This window comes from Varroa jacobsoni, unplaced genomic scaffold (genome assembly GCF_002532875.2).
Source record: "Varroa jacobsoni isolate VJ856 unplaced genomic scaffold, vjacob_1.0 scaffold_1193, whole genome shotgun sequence".
NCBI classification, from domain to species: Eukaryota; Metazoa; Arthropoda; class Arachnida; order Mesostigmata; family Varroidae; genus Varroa; species Varroa jacobsoni.
In genome coordinates, this window is record NW_019214095.1 from 161,577 (window position 1) to 174,659 (window position 13,083).

Here is a 13,083-nt window from a genome sequence, read left to right on the forward strand (position 1 = left end):
CATACATTTTCTTGCTGACGAAAAAACACTGCTTCAGATAGGTGCATATAAGCAAGAAAATGTATGAGACAATTTTTTTTGTTGTTGATTATAAATTAGCGAATCTGATGTAAAATATGCACATGTATGCCTATTGAGTTCCAAGTAAAATCGTGACCACCGCAATTTTCATCAATTCAGTTCATTCACAATTACATCAGTACTTTTTTATACAGTACAGTAATTTAGTAATTTATTAAATTAGTTCTTTAACCTTAACTTTTTCCTTTAACCTTAACGTCCGTTCAAATCGGCTATCCCAGGGCTGAAACTTCTCTCCATTGAAGCTCCTAGTACCTCATAAATTTTCTTTACAATCAGTTTAAGCACGCTTATATTATTAACGTCAAGCTTAATTTCTTTACTTTATCAAAAGTAACCTTAGTGAAACAATGCCGCTAAAATAAAATTAAAGTGTTTAGCTTGTTCCAAGTGAATCTTCAAAGCAGGATCACTTCGTTGCGTATAGAATACCGAACCCTTTTTCTCTATCTCATGCACTAGTCGTTACTTAAACATCGCAATAGCGCAAAACATTAGCGAGTACTTACGAAGGTACTGCATTCTTTGCATGGACTGATTTGGCCCGGGAACGATGTTCGACTTGGATCGAACCCACGCATTACTCGTCTCGAGTTTGTACTCGACGGTGTAATACGAAACGCCTGGCAAACTATGGTTGCCTCCCTGACTCCCGCCGCTGACAAGGGGTGGTGGTGGGGGTGACCACGATACGTGAATGCCCGTCTGCCCTGGAAGCGGCTCCTTAACAACGACAGCTTGGGGAGGAGGCGGTTTCGGACCTGTAGGTGTGCGATTTACCGTCGGTATATAGGTCGCGCCGTAAGCATCCGTCGGATAGGCTCCTTCGATGTAATTCCATTCTGGAAGATACAGAAAAACAATGAAAACTGTTGATCAAGGTGGATGCGCTGGAGTCGTTCAAAGTAGAGTCGATAACGGTGTACTTTAATATTTGTGGTCTATTATTAAATACCTAGAATGATAATAATAATACATTAAATATATACTAAGCTGTGTTTATACATTTCATATTGTTATATTAGCCTGCTAATGTATTCTTAATTCTAGAAAAATATGCCAGACAGGCTATGCCTTAGGAAGATAATTTCGAAATGTTGGATTTCATCTTGTTTTTTTGGCTTGATTTATTCCTCCGTTTTCAGAGATCGGTGGCTTTATGATGATTTATTTTCCAGCTATTCTAACATTTGATTTGCGCTTGCCTCGCCCATTTCAGCATCGTCGGCGCACGTTCCATCCTGTACTTCTCCCTTGGTACTACTAATAGACTTTTTGAATTTTGCAGAAATACCGCTGAAGAGAGCAACGCAATCCGACCAACGACGAAGGCCCAGAGCAATGACCTGAGAGGCGACGCGGACGCTAGACATCACTAAGTGCTCTGTATAGTATGTGCTCGGATAGGAGAGGCATACGACGGTGTGCGCGTTGTCCTTATTTCCACCATGACTTCATCGCATTTCGTCGATGTGTACATGATGAATAACAGTTGATTGCAGCTGTAGTAGTGGTGGCAGCAGTCATTTGTGTGTGGGTACGGGACACTATAACCTACGTCTGAAGCAGGGCCAACTGATTCTGGCTTCACGGGCTCGGAAGAAAGAAGGCCGACCTAGAGTTGGAAGAGGACGGGAATGCAGGACATATGTGTATTGAGCTCGGCAGAAAGAGAGCACGTGCTCAAAGAGAAAAGGTCGTGGCATCCGAAGGCTCTCATCGAGGCGACGTGTATTGGAAGCTAGTGTGCGGTTCCCTACAACATGGATGGACGCACATAAATATGCTATAGCTACTTACTTATGGAGCATGTCTTATGGCATGAAGGCAGGCCGGGGGTTGATGCTGTAACAACATGGAGCTCGTCTGATTCGGTTCGGCCAGAGAGAAAATTAGGTTAGGAGCTGGTTAACTAAGGGCAAAGGGAAGACCAACCATGTAACGCTAGAAAGCCAAGATCCCTATGGGGCTAGAACTCTTGCAGGCGATAACTCAGGTGCAAGCAGGAATTATCTCCTGGACAGCAAAGCCAAGTAGCCATAACGTTTGAGACTCATATACGACTGTTAGTAGTAGTGGGGAGGTAGTAAAGTCTTACGACACGACGTTTGTGGTCGACCAGGACGAGCACTGTTATGATGACGGATCGAAACGAAGGTACGGATAACTTGCTTGCGTTCGCGTGCCTTCAAGCATATGCCCGTAGCAGACGAATTCCTAATTCTAGTCTACTGCTACCGTCTAAAGGTAAAGTTTGCCCACACTGGATCATCCTATCGTCTCCAGTACGTTAACCACAGCAGCTAGTGTATGGGGACTAGGCAGCAGATTGCGTCAGATGGAACACGCGGTCTACGCTTATGTTTGTATAGAGATGTGACTGTGAGGTTCACATGATGTCCGTATGTATTCACCGAGAAGCGCCGGCAGCCGATTGCATTTTGACAAGCTTCGTTATTTGCACTAGCTTGCCACCAGCAACGGAACGAGTTCTATGGAGAGGAGAACCTGGCTCACAAACCACGTATAAAACAGTACTGATAGTGGCAGTGATATATATATATATATATATATATAGAGAGAGAGAGAGAGAGAGAGATAGGGAGAGAAAGGACATATGGAATATAATTTACATAGGTGGAGGCTATCGCAACGCGATACCCGAACTGTTGTGAAGTTCGCGGTGCAATCGAGTGCCTGAAAAGTTATCTGCTCAACTTCGACTTAAACTGGAGATCCTTAAAAAGTTTAGCTATGATTGGAGCATATTTTGACTATAAATTAAACTCGATTACACTAGGAAGAGAGTTAAAGAAGTGGATGCTTGAAACAAAAACGAACTTAAGTGACTCATAAAAACAGTTCTCATTAAACATATGTACGTCGTTCGTATGCTTACTGAAAAATTCCGGGATGAAAAAACTGCTCAGAGTTTCTCTACGGAAAGCTAAGCATCTTATAGAATTATTTGAAGAGATTATCTTTTTGGGTCTTATCTGTTTGTCTTGTCCTTGAGGGGAAGACTTATTAAAAGGCTGGTAGAGCCCTTGTTAAAAGAGGGCCAAGCTATAGTTCCGCCTAGGGCTACACAGGACGGAGCTCAACTTTAATTTTTTATTTAATATCAATTCAATTTAACAACATTCGAGGGCTCAAACTGCGCAGTAAAGTAAACGATGTTACAGCGTTCTCTAGGTGCTCCTTTTTGTCGTCACCTTGCACGTCTATTTGATTTCTCTCTATTTTCAAGTCACGTTCTTTTTCAGCGATTCTTCCACATCCTTACCAACGCACTATTCATCCATTACCAACGATCCTACTCACAGCTATATCTACATACGCCTAGAACAAGTAGAGGAAAAGCGTTGTGATTTGTACATTACTTACTGCTTGTATTTGTGAGAATTTTCTCGCTAAAATAGCCATCACCAAACGCGTTCCGCGACAAAACCTGAAACTCGTACACAGACTCGGGCTGAAGGTTGTGAATGGTCAGGGCAACGGCATTTTCTGGCACGACGCGAATCGTTCGCCAATCGACGTCTTCTTGGTGCGCTAACCGATACCAAATGATATATTCCTGCTTGTGCCCGCCGTCGTAACCGGGCAGCCACGATACAGTCGCTGCGAAAGCCGATGTGTTCACCGAGACATTGGTCGGCGCGTGTGGGGTCGTGCTCTCGACTAGGAGCAAACTCGACGTGACAAGCGTTGCCACCTCGTTCTGAATAATGCACTCGTACCTACCATGGTCCTCCTTCTGAATGCTCCGTAGCGTCAGATTGCCTGCACGCCGATAGCAAACGTAGCGCAGGTTGTAGTGTCAGAAAAAAACTGTGAGAAAATAAATTTTGTGCTAGTTATCAAACGTAGATAGTATATGGCCAGACGTTATGTAAAGTTACACTAATCAGCTAAATCACTGAAATGAGAGAGAGAGACGGGGAGGGAGGTAGGGAGAGAAGGATGCCAACGATAATAAAGTACTTGTTGATTTAAAACATTTAAAGGCACCTGTCAGTGTCACGGTAAGTGTTGCCTTGAATGATATTTTAAAGCAACGGCAAAATATTAAAGGGTAATTTCTCTTTTAATTTCGAAAAATAAAATTTCTAATGCTCTTAGTCGGTTAGGTAAAGCCTGGATTTTTTGTTGGCTGGGAGCATGTACAACAACGAAAACGATGTTATGATCTGGTAATACACCTTTACGCTATTTTTCTTGGATTAACTTTTTTCTTCAAATTTTGCTGAAGCTAACCACGTGGTGTACGCTTAAAGCTATATGTCAGTGCTTGAAATTATTGAATTCACCATAGAACAACTACCAATCTTCATTAACTTCTACAAATAAATGTTTTGATTTTTACGTCCGATGTTGCCATTGAACATCGTTTGAGAGGCCTGGCCCTACTCAATTAATTAAGCTTTTCTTTAGGCGGCTGGCCCGTCCAGCATTAGTGGAGGTGCATATGCGCCGGGTTCCGAATTTAGGCCACCAAGGACCTCTAAATTTAGCAGACAAACATGTTACCACAGCTTTACTATGGCAGACACACGAAAATATACAAACATGAATCTGTTACAAGCCATTTCGATTGTTTGCCTATTATTACGTTGGGTCCAAGAAGATACATGCCAGAATCCTCACCTTTATAAAGCAGATGTCTCTGCTTTGGAAGCGGTTTACCATCAGCTCTGCGCCACGTAACTGTCGGCGCCGGATGACCCTTGCCTTCACAGCTCATTGATATCTCCGTGTTACGCGGCTGCTGATAGATCTCCTTCGGCTTGATACGGAATACAGGTGGCTCTCTGACCAGCACCTCCATGATCTTCGATGCGCCTCCGTTACCGTGGATATTAAACGGTGAGCACAAATATCGGCCCTATAAAGCGACGAGGAAGTAAATGGTAGACGAAAGATCGATCGTAAGCGTTTGAAGATCATGGCGTGTTTGTATTTTTCTTTTGTCAGCCGTACTAAGCTAATATGGTTGCTTCGATTGTTAATGTTCTCACCCCATTGATTTTCAGTTCACGTAGCAGGCTCGCAGCTGCTTTGTCACTAATTTCTCTTTACTTTGTAATGGGTTTTAGATGGTTTGTCTTCTTGAGCTCATCCTTAAGATTGAGCGGATTGTAACAGTTCACGCTGAGACCCGTCTAGCGATTACGTCATTCGTTGTGGGCCCGCGCGGAATACTCATCGCTTAGAAAATGTCGCCCTACGTAGTGGACATCCAGCGTCCCAACGGTACTCCTATCTCCCTTTTTCTAGCTGGTTTGTCTCGTAAATTTTTCCAGATTGTCCTTGTGCCTGGGGGAAAACCGAAGCTTCAGACAAACTCTAGCGCCGATAGAATACACATCAATAGTTCTACAGCAAGGACCTCAATAAGAGAATGGATCGTTTCGCTAGTATTTACTGTTTAGATCTTCTCTGCGCTGTTTTTATGATATCAAACAGTGAAAATGGCCCCCCTGGAGAAAATGTTTTAGAGCAAGCCGGCCAAGGCCAGCTCGGGGGGGGGGGGTGCAACTCATTACGAGTTAGTAGAAACAATAGATCTTCATAGATGATTTTTTCACTATACACTTAAGTAACGTACAGTAAAAAAACATGTGTTATTAGAACAGACGCACTCCTTTGACTACAGGTGATCATAAATGAAGATTTTGCTTCTGGTGTTCAGCATAGCGAAACGAGCTATTCTGTAACGGCTGATCTTACCTGATGCTCGTGCGTTACGTTCTGGAAATAGAGACTGCCATTGTTTAACATAACGATATCGTTCATTGCGTTGGCATCAAATGGTCGCCGGTCCTTATACCACGTTACGAATTGAATATTGGGATTCGATTGAATAAAACACCGAATCATGCCTGGCAGATGTAATGGCATATACTGAAAATTTGGGGTGAAGTTAACTCTTGCCGGGTACTCGATGTTCAGGTACGCAGTTGCGGAGTCCGGCTGTCCAATGCCTGCAACATAATTGATTTATTTGCAGAGAAAAACAGACCGGTAACCCTACCTAACCTAGTAGCTCTCAAGAACCTAGCTAAGTAACACTCATAAAATAAACGACCACTTAATTATAGCCAATATATTTATTGCTTATTATAATGACAGCTGATAGATACTACTAGTCGGTAATGATTGGGATTGACGAGTTTACTCTTTTTGAACATTCGAATATTAATAAGTCCGCCTGTGTTTTTGTTGTTATTTTATACTGTTATGATGTTGTCTGTTGATTTGCTGTGCTTTATTGTTATCCTATTAAAGATTAGGGCAGATGATAAGAGTATTTTTAGATTATAATCAAATTCATAGCAATAGCTAAATTTTTTTTATATTTTTTGAAGGAAAATAAACGATAAACGAATAAATCTAATTCGGGTTAAATTTAGAAGAATAAAAAATTGTGTTCAATAAATACAATCTCGTTGTTCATTGAAAATGATTACAAATAAAACTGAAAGTATGTTTAAGTAAAAAATACATAAAAAGTTTATAAATGAATAAGAAAAAAAAATTAGTAAAAATCTTATCGAATATTGTTAAATTCAAAGTGATCATTTTAACTATACAGGGTGCAGGCAAAAGCCTCTGTGTTTTTCAGGTCTCGGTAATAAATAGAGAACGAAAAGGGAAGGTATCCTTTTCTACTTTTTAATGTCCAGGTTTTACCAGGAAGAGTTACGTTATTCGGTGTCGTTCCTGGAATTCTCGAATGTCTAGTCGAGCCTCGCTCTAAGGGTATATGAAACTAGGTGTTTAGAATGCCATACGAGCTAATCATTTGGTATACACTAGCGATCATTTTGGTGACGGAAATGCGCGTATCGAGAAAAAAACCAGTCACTCTGCTACTTCTACAAGCCTATAGCTGCCAATCCCCTGGTTTAATCGATATTTTAATGTCGTTATGTTTCGTTTACATTGTCACTGTGGTGCGAGCTGTTATTTCACTGAGAAATTTAGCAACTCTTTACAAATAAAACTGAAAGTATGTTTAAGTAAAAAATACATAAAAAGTTTATAAATGAATAAGGAAGGGAAAATTTATCTAAGAGTGCGCAGCGGGGACCATAAACATATCTGCAGTTCCTGAGTGTGACCTCATTAAGGCAGTCGTAATAATGTATTTGGAAATTTTGAAAAGCTCAAAAATGTTTCAAAATTGTATCTCCCTTTCCACTTTCAACTGAAAATTTGCGGTGGAGTTAGAAAAAAAAAAAAAATATATATATATATATATATATATAACTTTAACTTCTGTAGAAAGCTGCTTGGTCTAGATAGTTCAGACGCATTTTTCTGAGAACGGCGCCATAGCAGTCATACACAAAAGGCATGTCAGTCACCGTTGGGCTACACCTTAGCTGTAACCGGTGTTAACAAGGGATTTATGAAAGACGCAGACGAAGTGAGATGGGGGTAGTTCTGTCGGAGAAACCCTGAAAACAAACTCGGGAAGATCCTCTCGTCAATCTTTAAAGCATTCGAAAAATATGATTGTGAAGACTTTTTCACACGAAGAGGATTTCTAGCTGACGACCAGCTCGAACTAATACGAATCTCGCTGTATTAATCGGCAGCAAACCGTTGGCTATGAATCTTTACGGACCCGTATGAAACGCCATCGTTGAAATCGGTTTTTTGAGAATTTCCTTTGGATAACTTCACGTCGCCGCAGTGAAACCATAGACCACGAAGTAAGCAAAGGATGGTCACAGCCAAGCAAAAAGCATACATACTGTACGAAAACCTATGCATGATAGGGGTATTTGTTTGTTGAAGCATTCGAGTCACTGAACCCATAGTTCCAGTTAAAAGCTTCGGTTGGGTGGAAACCACTCGATTCAAACGGCCGAACAAACGGTTGACGATAGAAGCCGACAACAGAAGCACAAGCACCCCGGAGGCTGTTGGCATGGCACTACATATGGAATACGTTGGGATGCTGCAGGCAGAATAATATTTCTGGGACTGCTGAACGCTGCTTTGCGCTCTAGTAGGTTCCCTTGAGTTCGACGATCAGCACGGGCGCACCTAGTATTTGCCATTTTTGAGCACATAAGAGCCACGAGTTACTTTCTCATATGGATGGTTCCCTTGGACTAGCGTCTTTATTAGACACTTTGCTTATAATTCGTTAGTGTATTGAGTCCTGCGGACTCAATGGCAGTTCGCTGTTATGAACAAAGACAGCAACATCTAGAGGAATGAGTTGCACGCCACGGCAGTGGAGGCAGCAGTTCTGGAGCGGAGTTAAAAATAAGACAAGCTTCGGTAGAAAAGGAAAAGCAGGAAGCAAACAGCCGAATGGTGGCTCTCCTGAATACTGCATTTAACCTACAAGGCAGGCAGATGAGCAACGTAACTCAGTCATGAGATAAACACTTGGCAGGCCTACATGATAGGCATGCTAAACGTCGTTGCAACGGTTGATTTAACGTTCGTTGTACAGTAGAACAGTGCGAGTTGCGTCATCCTCTACTTGGAGTTGTACACATGGGCACGTGTTACTACGCCCCTGCTCCTGTTACCATTGGTGCTATGGAGACGATTACCGCAGTAACTGAGCAGTAACAAAACGGTTCGAACAGCAAGGGCAAGGAAATGAAACGCTAAGAAATGGAGAGATAGGTGCGTGAATCTATGGAATAGATACGAGGTACTGCTGGCAACCAAGGCGGGACGCTTGCTGGTGTCTCCAGCGACAGAGTCAGTTAGGCGGTGGTTGACTACGGAAACTGGTCGTGGGCCAACAAAACCACTGGGGCTTCTCTCTGTTATAACAGGCCGTTGTGCCCAATGCCTGTTCCTCTCATAATCCGCCCAATGGCGTTGAAGAAAAAAAGGCAAAGGCACCGCTGTTCCTCAAGCGAATGCGCTGCTGGCAGGACAGACAAGGCAAACAAAAATCTGTATAAGCGCAACGATTCTGTCGAAGGGGCAAAGCCAGCCGGAAAAGCCAGAGGCTTCATTCCTTTTAAGCGGCCCCGGGAGATCACCGTGCAACAATAATAGCAGAAGATAGCAGACAGGAGAAGAGTGCGAAACCCCAAAAGCATGGGATATTCGTTTTGGTACTAACAGCTAACCAAGGCTAACTACTTGGTCGTGTTTTGGCCTGGGCCCACAGGGGCTGCACTTACATTTGATGTACCGGAGCACCGTCAGCTTTAACGTGGCCTGTCCCCTGCCTCTGGGAATGTGCTGTTTGCCGTTAGAGAGCTAGTAAGCTGGCTTGGAGAGACAGTGTCTTTCAGTAAAGCTGCTTGAACAGTGATGGTGTTAGGGTCACTCAAATCTCTATCGGACTGGCTGATGCCTCCGTTTTTGGAGGTCTCTCATGCTTCTATCGCTAGTGGGGAGCAGGCAACAGGACAACTCAAGGCACTCCTACATTGAGCTGACCTTCTCTGTTCATGCAACAGGTGCGTCAGGTTTAATGAGCTTACTCTTTGCCATGCGTTGCCTTCAGTCCCCAACGTATCTCGGCTCACTGAAGATGCATGGCGTGAAGCGCAACGAAAGCGGAGAATGCCGTATCTGCACCGAAAATGCACCGTTAAGGAGAAACAGCGCTATAGAAAATTTGATCCAGCCTCTACACAAGAAAATGCGATGCAAATGTCGAATCAACGACCTTTGCAGCCTCTCAAAAAAGGCCTTGCAAAAAACACCTTTACGCATCCATCGATCTAGGCTGCTGACTTAAGACGAGGACAGAAGATTTGATACGGTTCAGAGAAGCAGGTAAGGGCGATGCTGAAAATACGATATGCGACACGTTACGCAGAAACTCGGCAGAAAACGTTATCTCCGATACCGTCCGTATTTACGCTCTGATTCTTTGATAATAGGGGTTCGTTGCTAAACCAAGCTCTACAAATGACGCTTCTTAACAATACGTGACGTCGATTTGTTCAGTGTCGATAAGAAGACAACCATAGGCCGAGTAAAAATTCGGAAAGAGCTCTTAAAACCATCAGGACTTTTTAGATGTTCATTGTTAGACGAACGACGAATATTCTTTATATAAGGGATAATAAGGGATTTCTTTCACAAAACACTTTCAGCTTTCTTAGGGAAGATGATTATACGACTGTCAAGGACGACTCGGAAGCACGGGTCAGACCGGGGGGCGATGAATAGAGCATAAATATTATCATGTTTCGCCACAAGATACTGTTACAGTGGCGCTGTAATACAAGACAGTCGGTGCCGCTGCCACGATTATTACGAAACCCTTGGATAATCTTTTTTCTCTAGCGACACCTACGCCATTACATCGGCGAACGCTTTCGTCTAATATCTGAAGCCTTTTTGAATTTATATTATTTTAGGGAGGCTTTTAAATACTTTGGTGGGAAACATATAGAATAATAAATAATACGTTTACTGCCTTTGCTCAGAATGGAAGGGTTTATGAAAGCTACATATAGGGATTCGCAGCTATTCTGGTATAGCGGGCCTCATGTACGAGACGAAGAAGCATGTTGCATTGATTGTAGTATTTCGTCTGGTGATACGAAAAAACACGCCCCTGATATTATTCGAGGTTCAATTCGATTGATCAAAGAACAGATATAGAACACTTACAGCGTTCATTTATAACTGACACTGCAACTACAGGTAACAGCCGTTCAACGAGACCGCGCATTCTCGATATTTTTTTATATGATCAATGCTCCAAGTTGATACAGGGTGAAACGCAAGGCTTCCCCCGAACACATACTCGCTTTAGACAGGATTACTTTTGACATAGAACTCCAATCGTTTCGACTCTTTATCGTTTTCCTCGAAACGGCAAAAGAGAAAGGGGCACACTTTGCACCTGCCATGTACGGGCCGAAGCGATTGCTAGCGCAAAGGAGCATACAGCTAGAAAGGGACATAAGTCACAGACATGCGGTCTAAGCATATCTAAGCGGATCGATTTATCCTTCGATATGACGCGAATGTACATAAATAACTGATGTCAAAAACTAGATCGAGCGGTTGGGGGTTATGCGCAAGAGGAATTTCGAAAACTGGTTGTTAGCGGATTAAAAGGGGCATTGTGAAAATTGCCAGACACATCCGACCCCGTCAAGAAGCGCAGCAGCTGCAACAGCGCTAGCTAAAAGCAGAAAAGCGTAATTTCACAGGGCGCCTTCAAGTTGAGTCTGCCTCCGCTACTAGACATAAACAAAGTCAATATGAACTGTGACACTCATTCAAATATCGGTGCCATGAAGCGTATCTTCATCGTTATCTTTTCACAGTATTTTGTAGGTGATTGTGACTGAAGTTCTTACTCAAAGAAATTTCTATATGCTTGATTACTAAGCCAAAAAGATGGTCTTGCAACGAGTACCGTAAAGGCAGCAGTGGCGAAAAACCTAAGATTCTCTCAAGACCAGTTGTAGTTTTCGAGATGATGGTAGCTTCGACAGACGACTTTAACTAATTAGACTTTTCGGTAAGGAGTTTAGAACAGTTTCTACGTGGAGAAAAGTGCATCTGTATTTAAGAAGACCCGCTGTACGACTGTGACAGCAAGCTATACTTTGAAGGCTTGCAAAAATTAAACTAAAGCAGGCGATTCTGACCAAACAAACTATTGAGATTCAATAGATTTATGCGTACTAACCGTTAGAGATCTCACAGGTGTACCAGCCAGAATCTTCGGCGGATGTGGGATAGATGAAAAGCGTGCCGTCCTGTCGCAGTAACGTCCGGGTATAGAGCCAGCTTACCTTTGCTATATCAATTCCGTTATACAACCACCTGCAATGACGAGTGAACACGATTGAGCCAATATATCGTATCGAACACGCAGGTCCCCGCCGCACAGTCCTACCGTGTCGTGCAAACTGTATAATTCAATACTGAAGCAAAGAAAATCAGCCTTCTATGTTATGTATGCACAGGATACATGTACGCTAGGTTAGTTATATAAGCCTCGATCAAAAATGGAAGCCAACGGTTGGCTTCTTAATCGTGGCGAGCATCTCGATAGCTCATTATCAAACCAGATCGTGCCGGACCTCTGCTCGCTGGGTGTGGATGCATTTGAGGCTGCTGACATCGAGATCCGTTAATATAGCCATACAACGAATACGTTATACTGCCCGATTTATTCGACATATCCGTTCTAACCGAACACCATTTAAAAAACTGCTCGAATACTCAGTTTCTCTATGAAGTACACGGATTGCCCTATTCTTAGCAAGTTTTTGTTGGTTTCTCCCAATTAAGCTCGTGCTGCTTCTCTCCCTCTGTCTCAGTTCATCACATTGGATTAGGAACTACGGTTGCTATTTTACCAAGCGAATAGAGAAAAGTAAACGAATCTGGCCCTGCGGTTTGTTGCCATTGAATCAATGTATTCGCTGACAAAAAGATCAGAGGCGACGGATCGGAGGGGCGAAACAGGGGCTTGCGGAGAAATAGGAACGCAACTTGCTTTCTCGACGGCTGCGTCATTGTATCTATGTTTTCGTGTTGTTTAAGGGGTACAAGGTTTTAGCCTAAGCTCAGGCCAGGCTCCTACTGAATAGCTACAGTGCTTTCACCATTTTTTCAGGTATTTTATCAAAGCCGTCATGCTGTTTAGCACAGTAGCTAGGTGCGCTTCTGTTCCCAGCAAAAACTGAAAGAACTTTGTCCTGGAGGCTTGTCTTTAAAAAAAGCATCTTTCATCATTAAATCCAATTTAGGCTTGGAGTATTTAGGGTGTAATAATGGTAAGAATAGGTTAATGGTAAGGAATAGTCATGACGTGTAGCATAATTTTATTGCAATGTATTAACATTTTCTTCCAGTTCTAGAAAGTTGATAGATTATAAATCACGGTTTGTAAACAATAATAAAGGTTTTCGATGCGAGCATACCACGTTAACTTGCGCAAAAAAAACTGCAAGCTTTGCTTTTATCACTTGAATTAGCAGATTTAAGCAACAGAAAACGTTGTAACCAGACAGTCGCTGGCGGCGTAGA

General features: G+C 42.6%; 1 protein-coding gene and 1 long non-coding RNA gene across 2 annotated transcripts in view; one reads left to right on the forward strand and one right to left on the reverse strand.

The window, feature by feature from the left end:
• The window catches only part of LOC111267488 (protein turtle), a 107,768-nt gene that overhangs the window by 10,977 nt on the left and 83,708 nt on the right, over window positions 1-13,083 (reverse strand). The window contains exons 6-10 of the mRNA XM_022845766.2: window positions 11,735-11,871; window positions 5,815-6,068; window positions 4,732-4,969; window positions 3,469-3,867; window positions 591-923 (exon numbers count right to left, since the gene is read on the reverse strand). Of these exons, the coding sequence (XP_022701501.1) occupies window positions 591-923; window positions 3,469-3,867; window positions 4,732-4,969; window positions 5,815-6,068; window positions 11,735-11,871 (1,361 nt within the window). The remainder of the gene's footprint in view (window positions 1-590; window positions 924-3,468; window positions 3,868-4,731; window positions 4,970-5,814; window positions 6,069-11,734; window positions 11,872-13,083) is intronic.
• LOC111267489 (uncharacterized) lies at window positions 4,860-5,829 on the forward strand. Its single transcript, XR_002684655.1, has 3 exons — window positions 4,860-4,950; window positions 5,181-5,337; window positions 5,741-5,829. It is a non-coding gene; the product is annotated as an uncharacterized LOC111267489 (long non-coding RNA).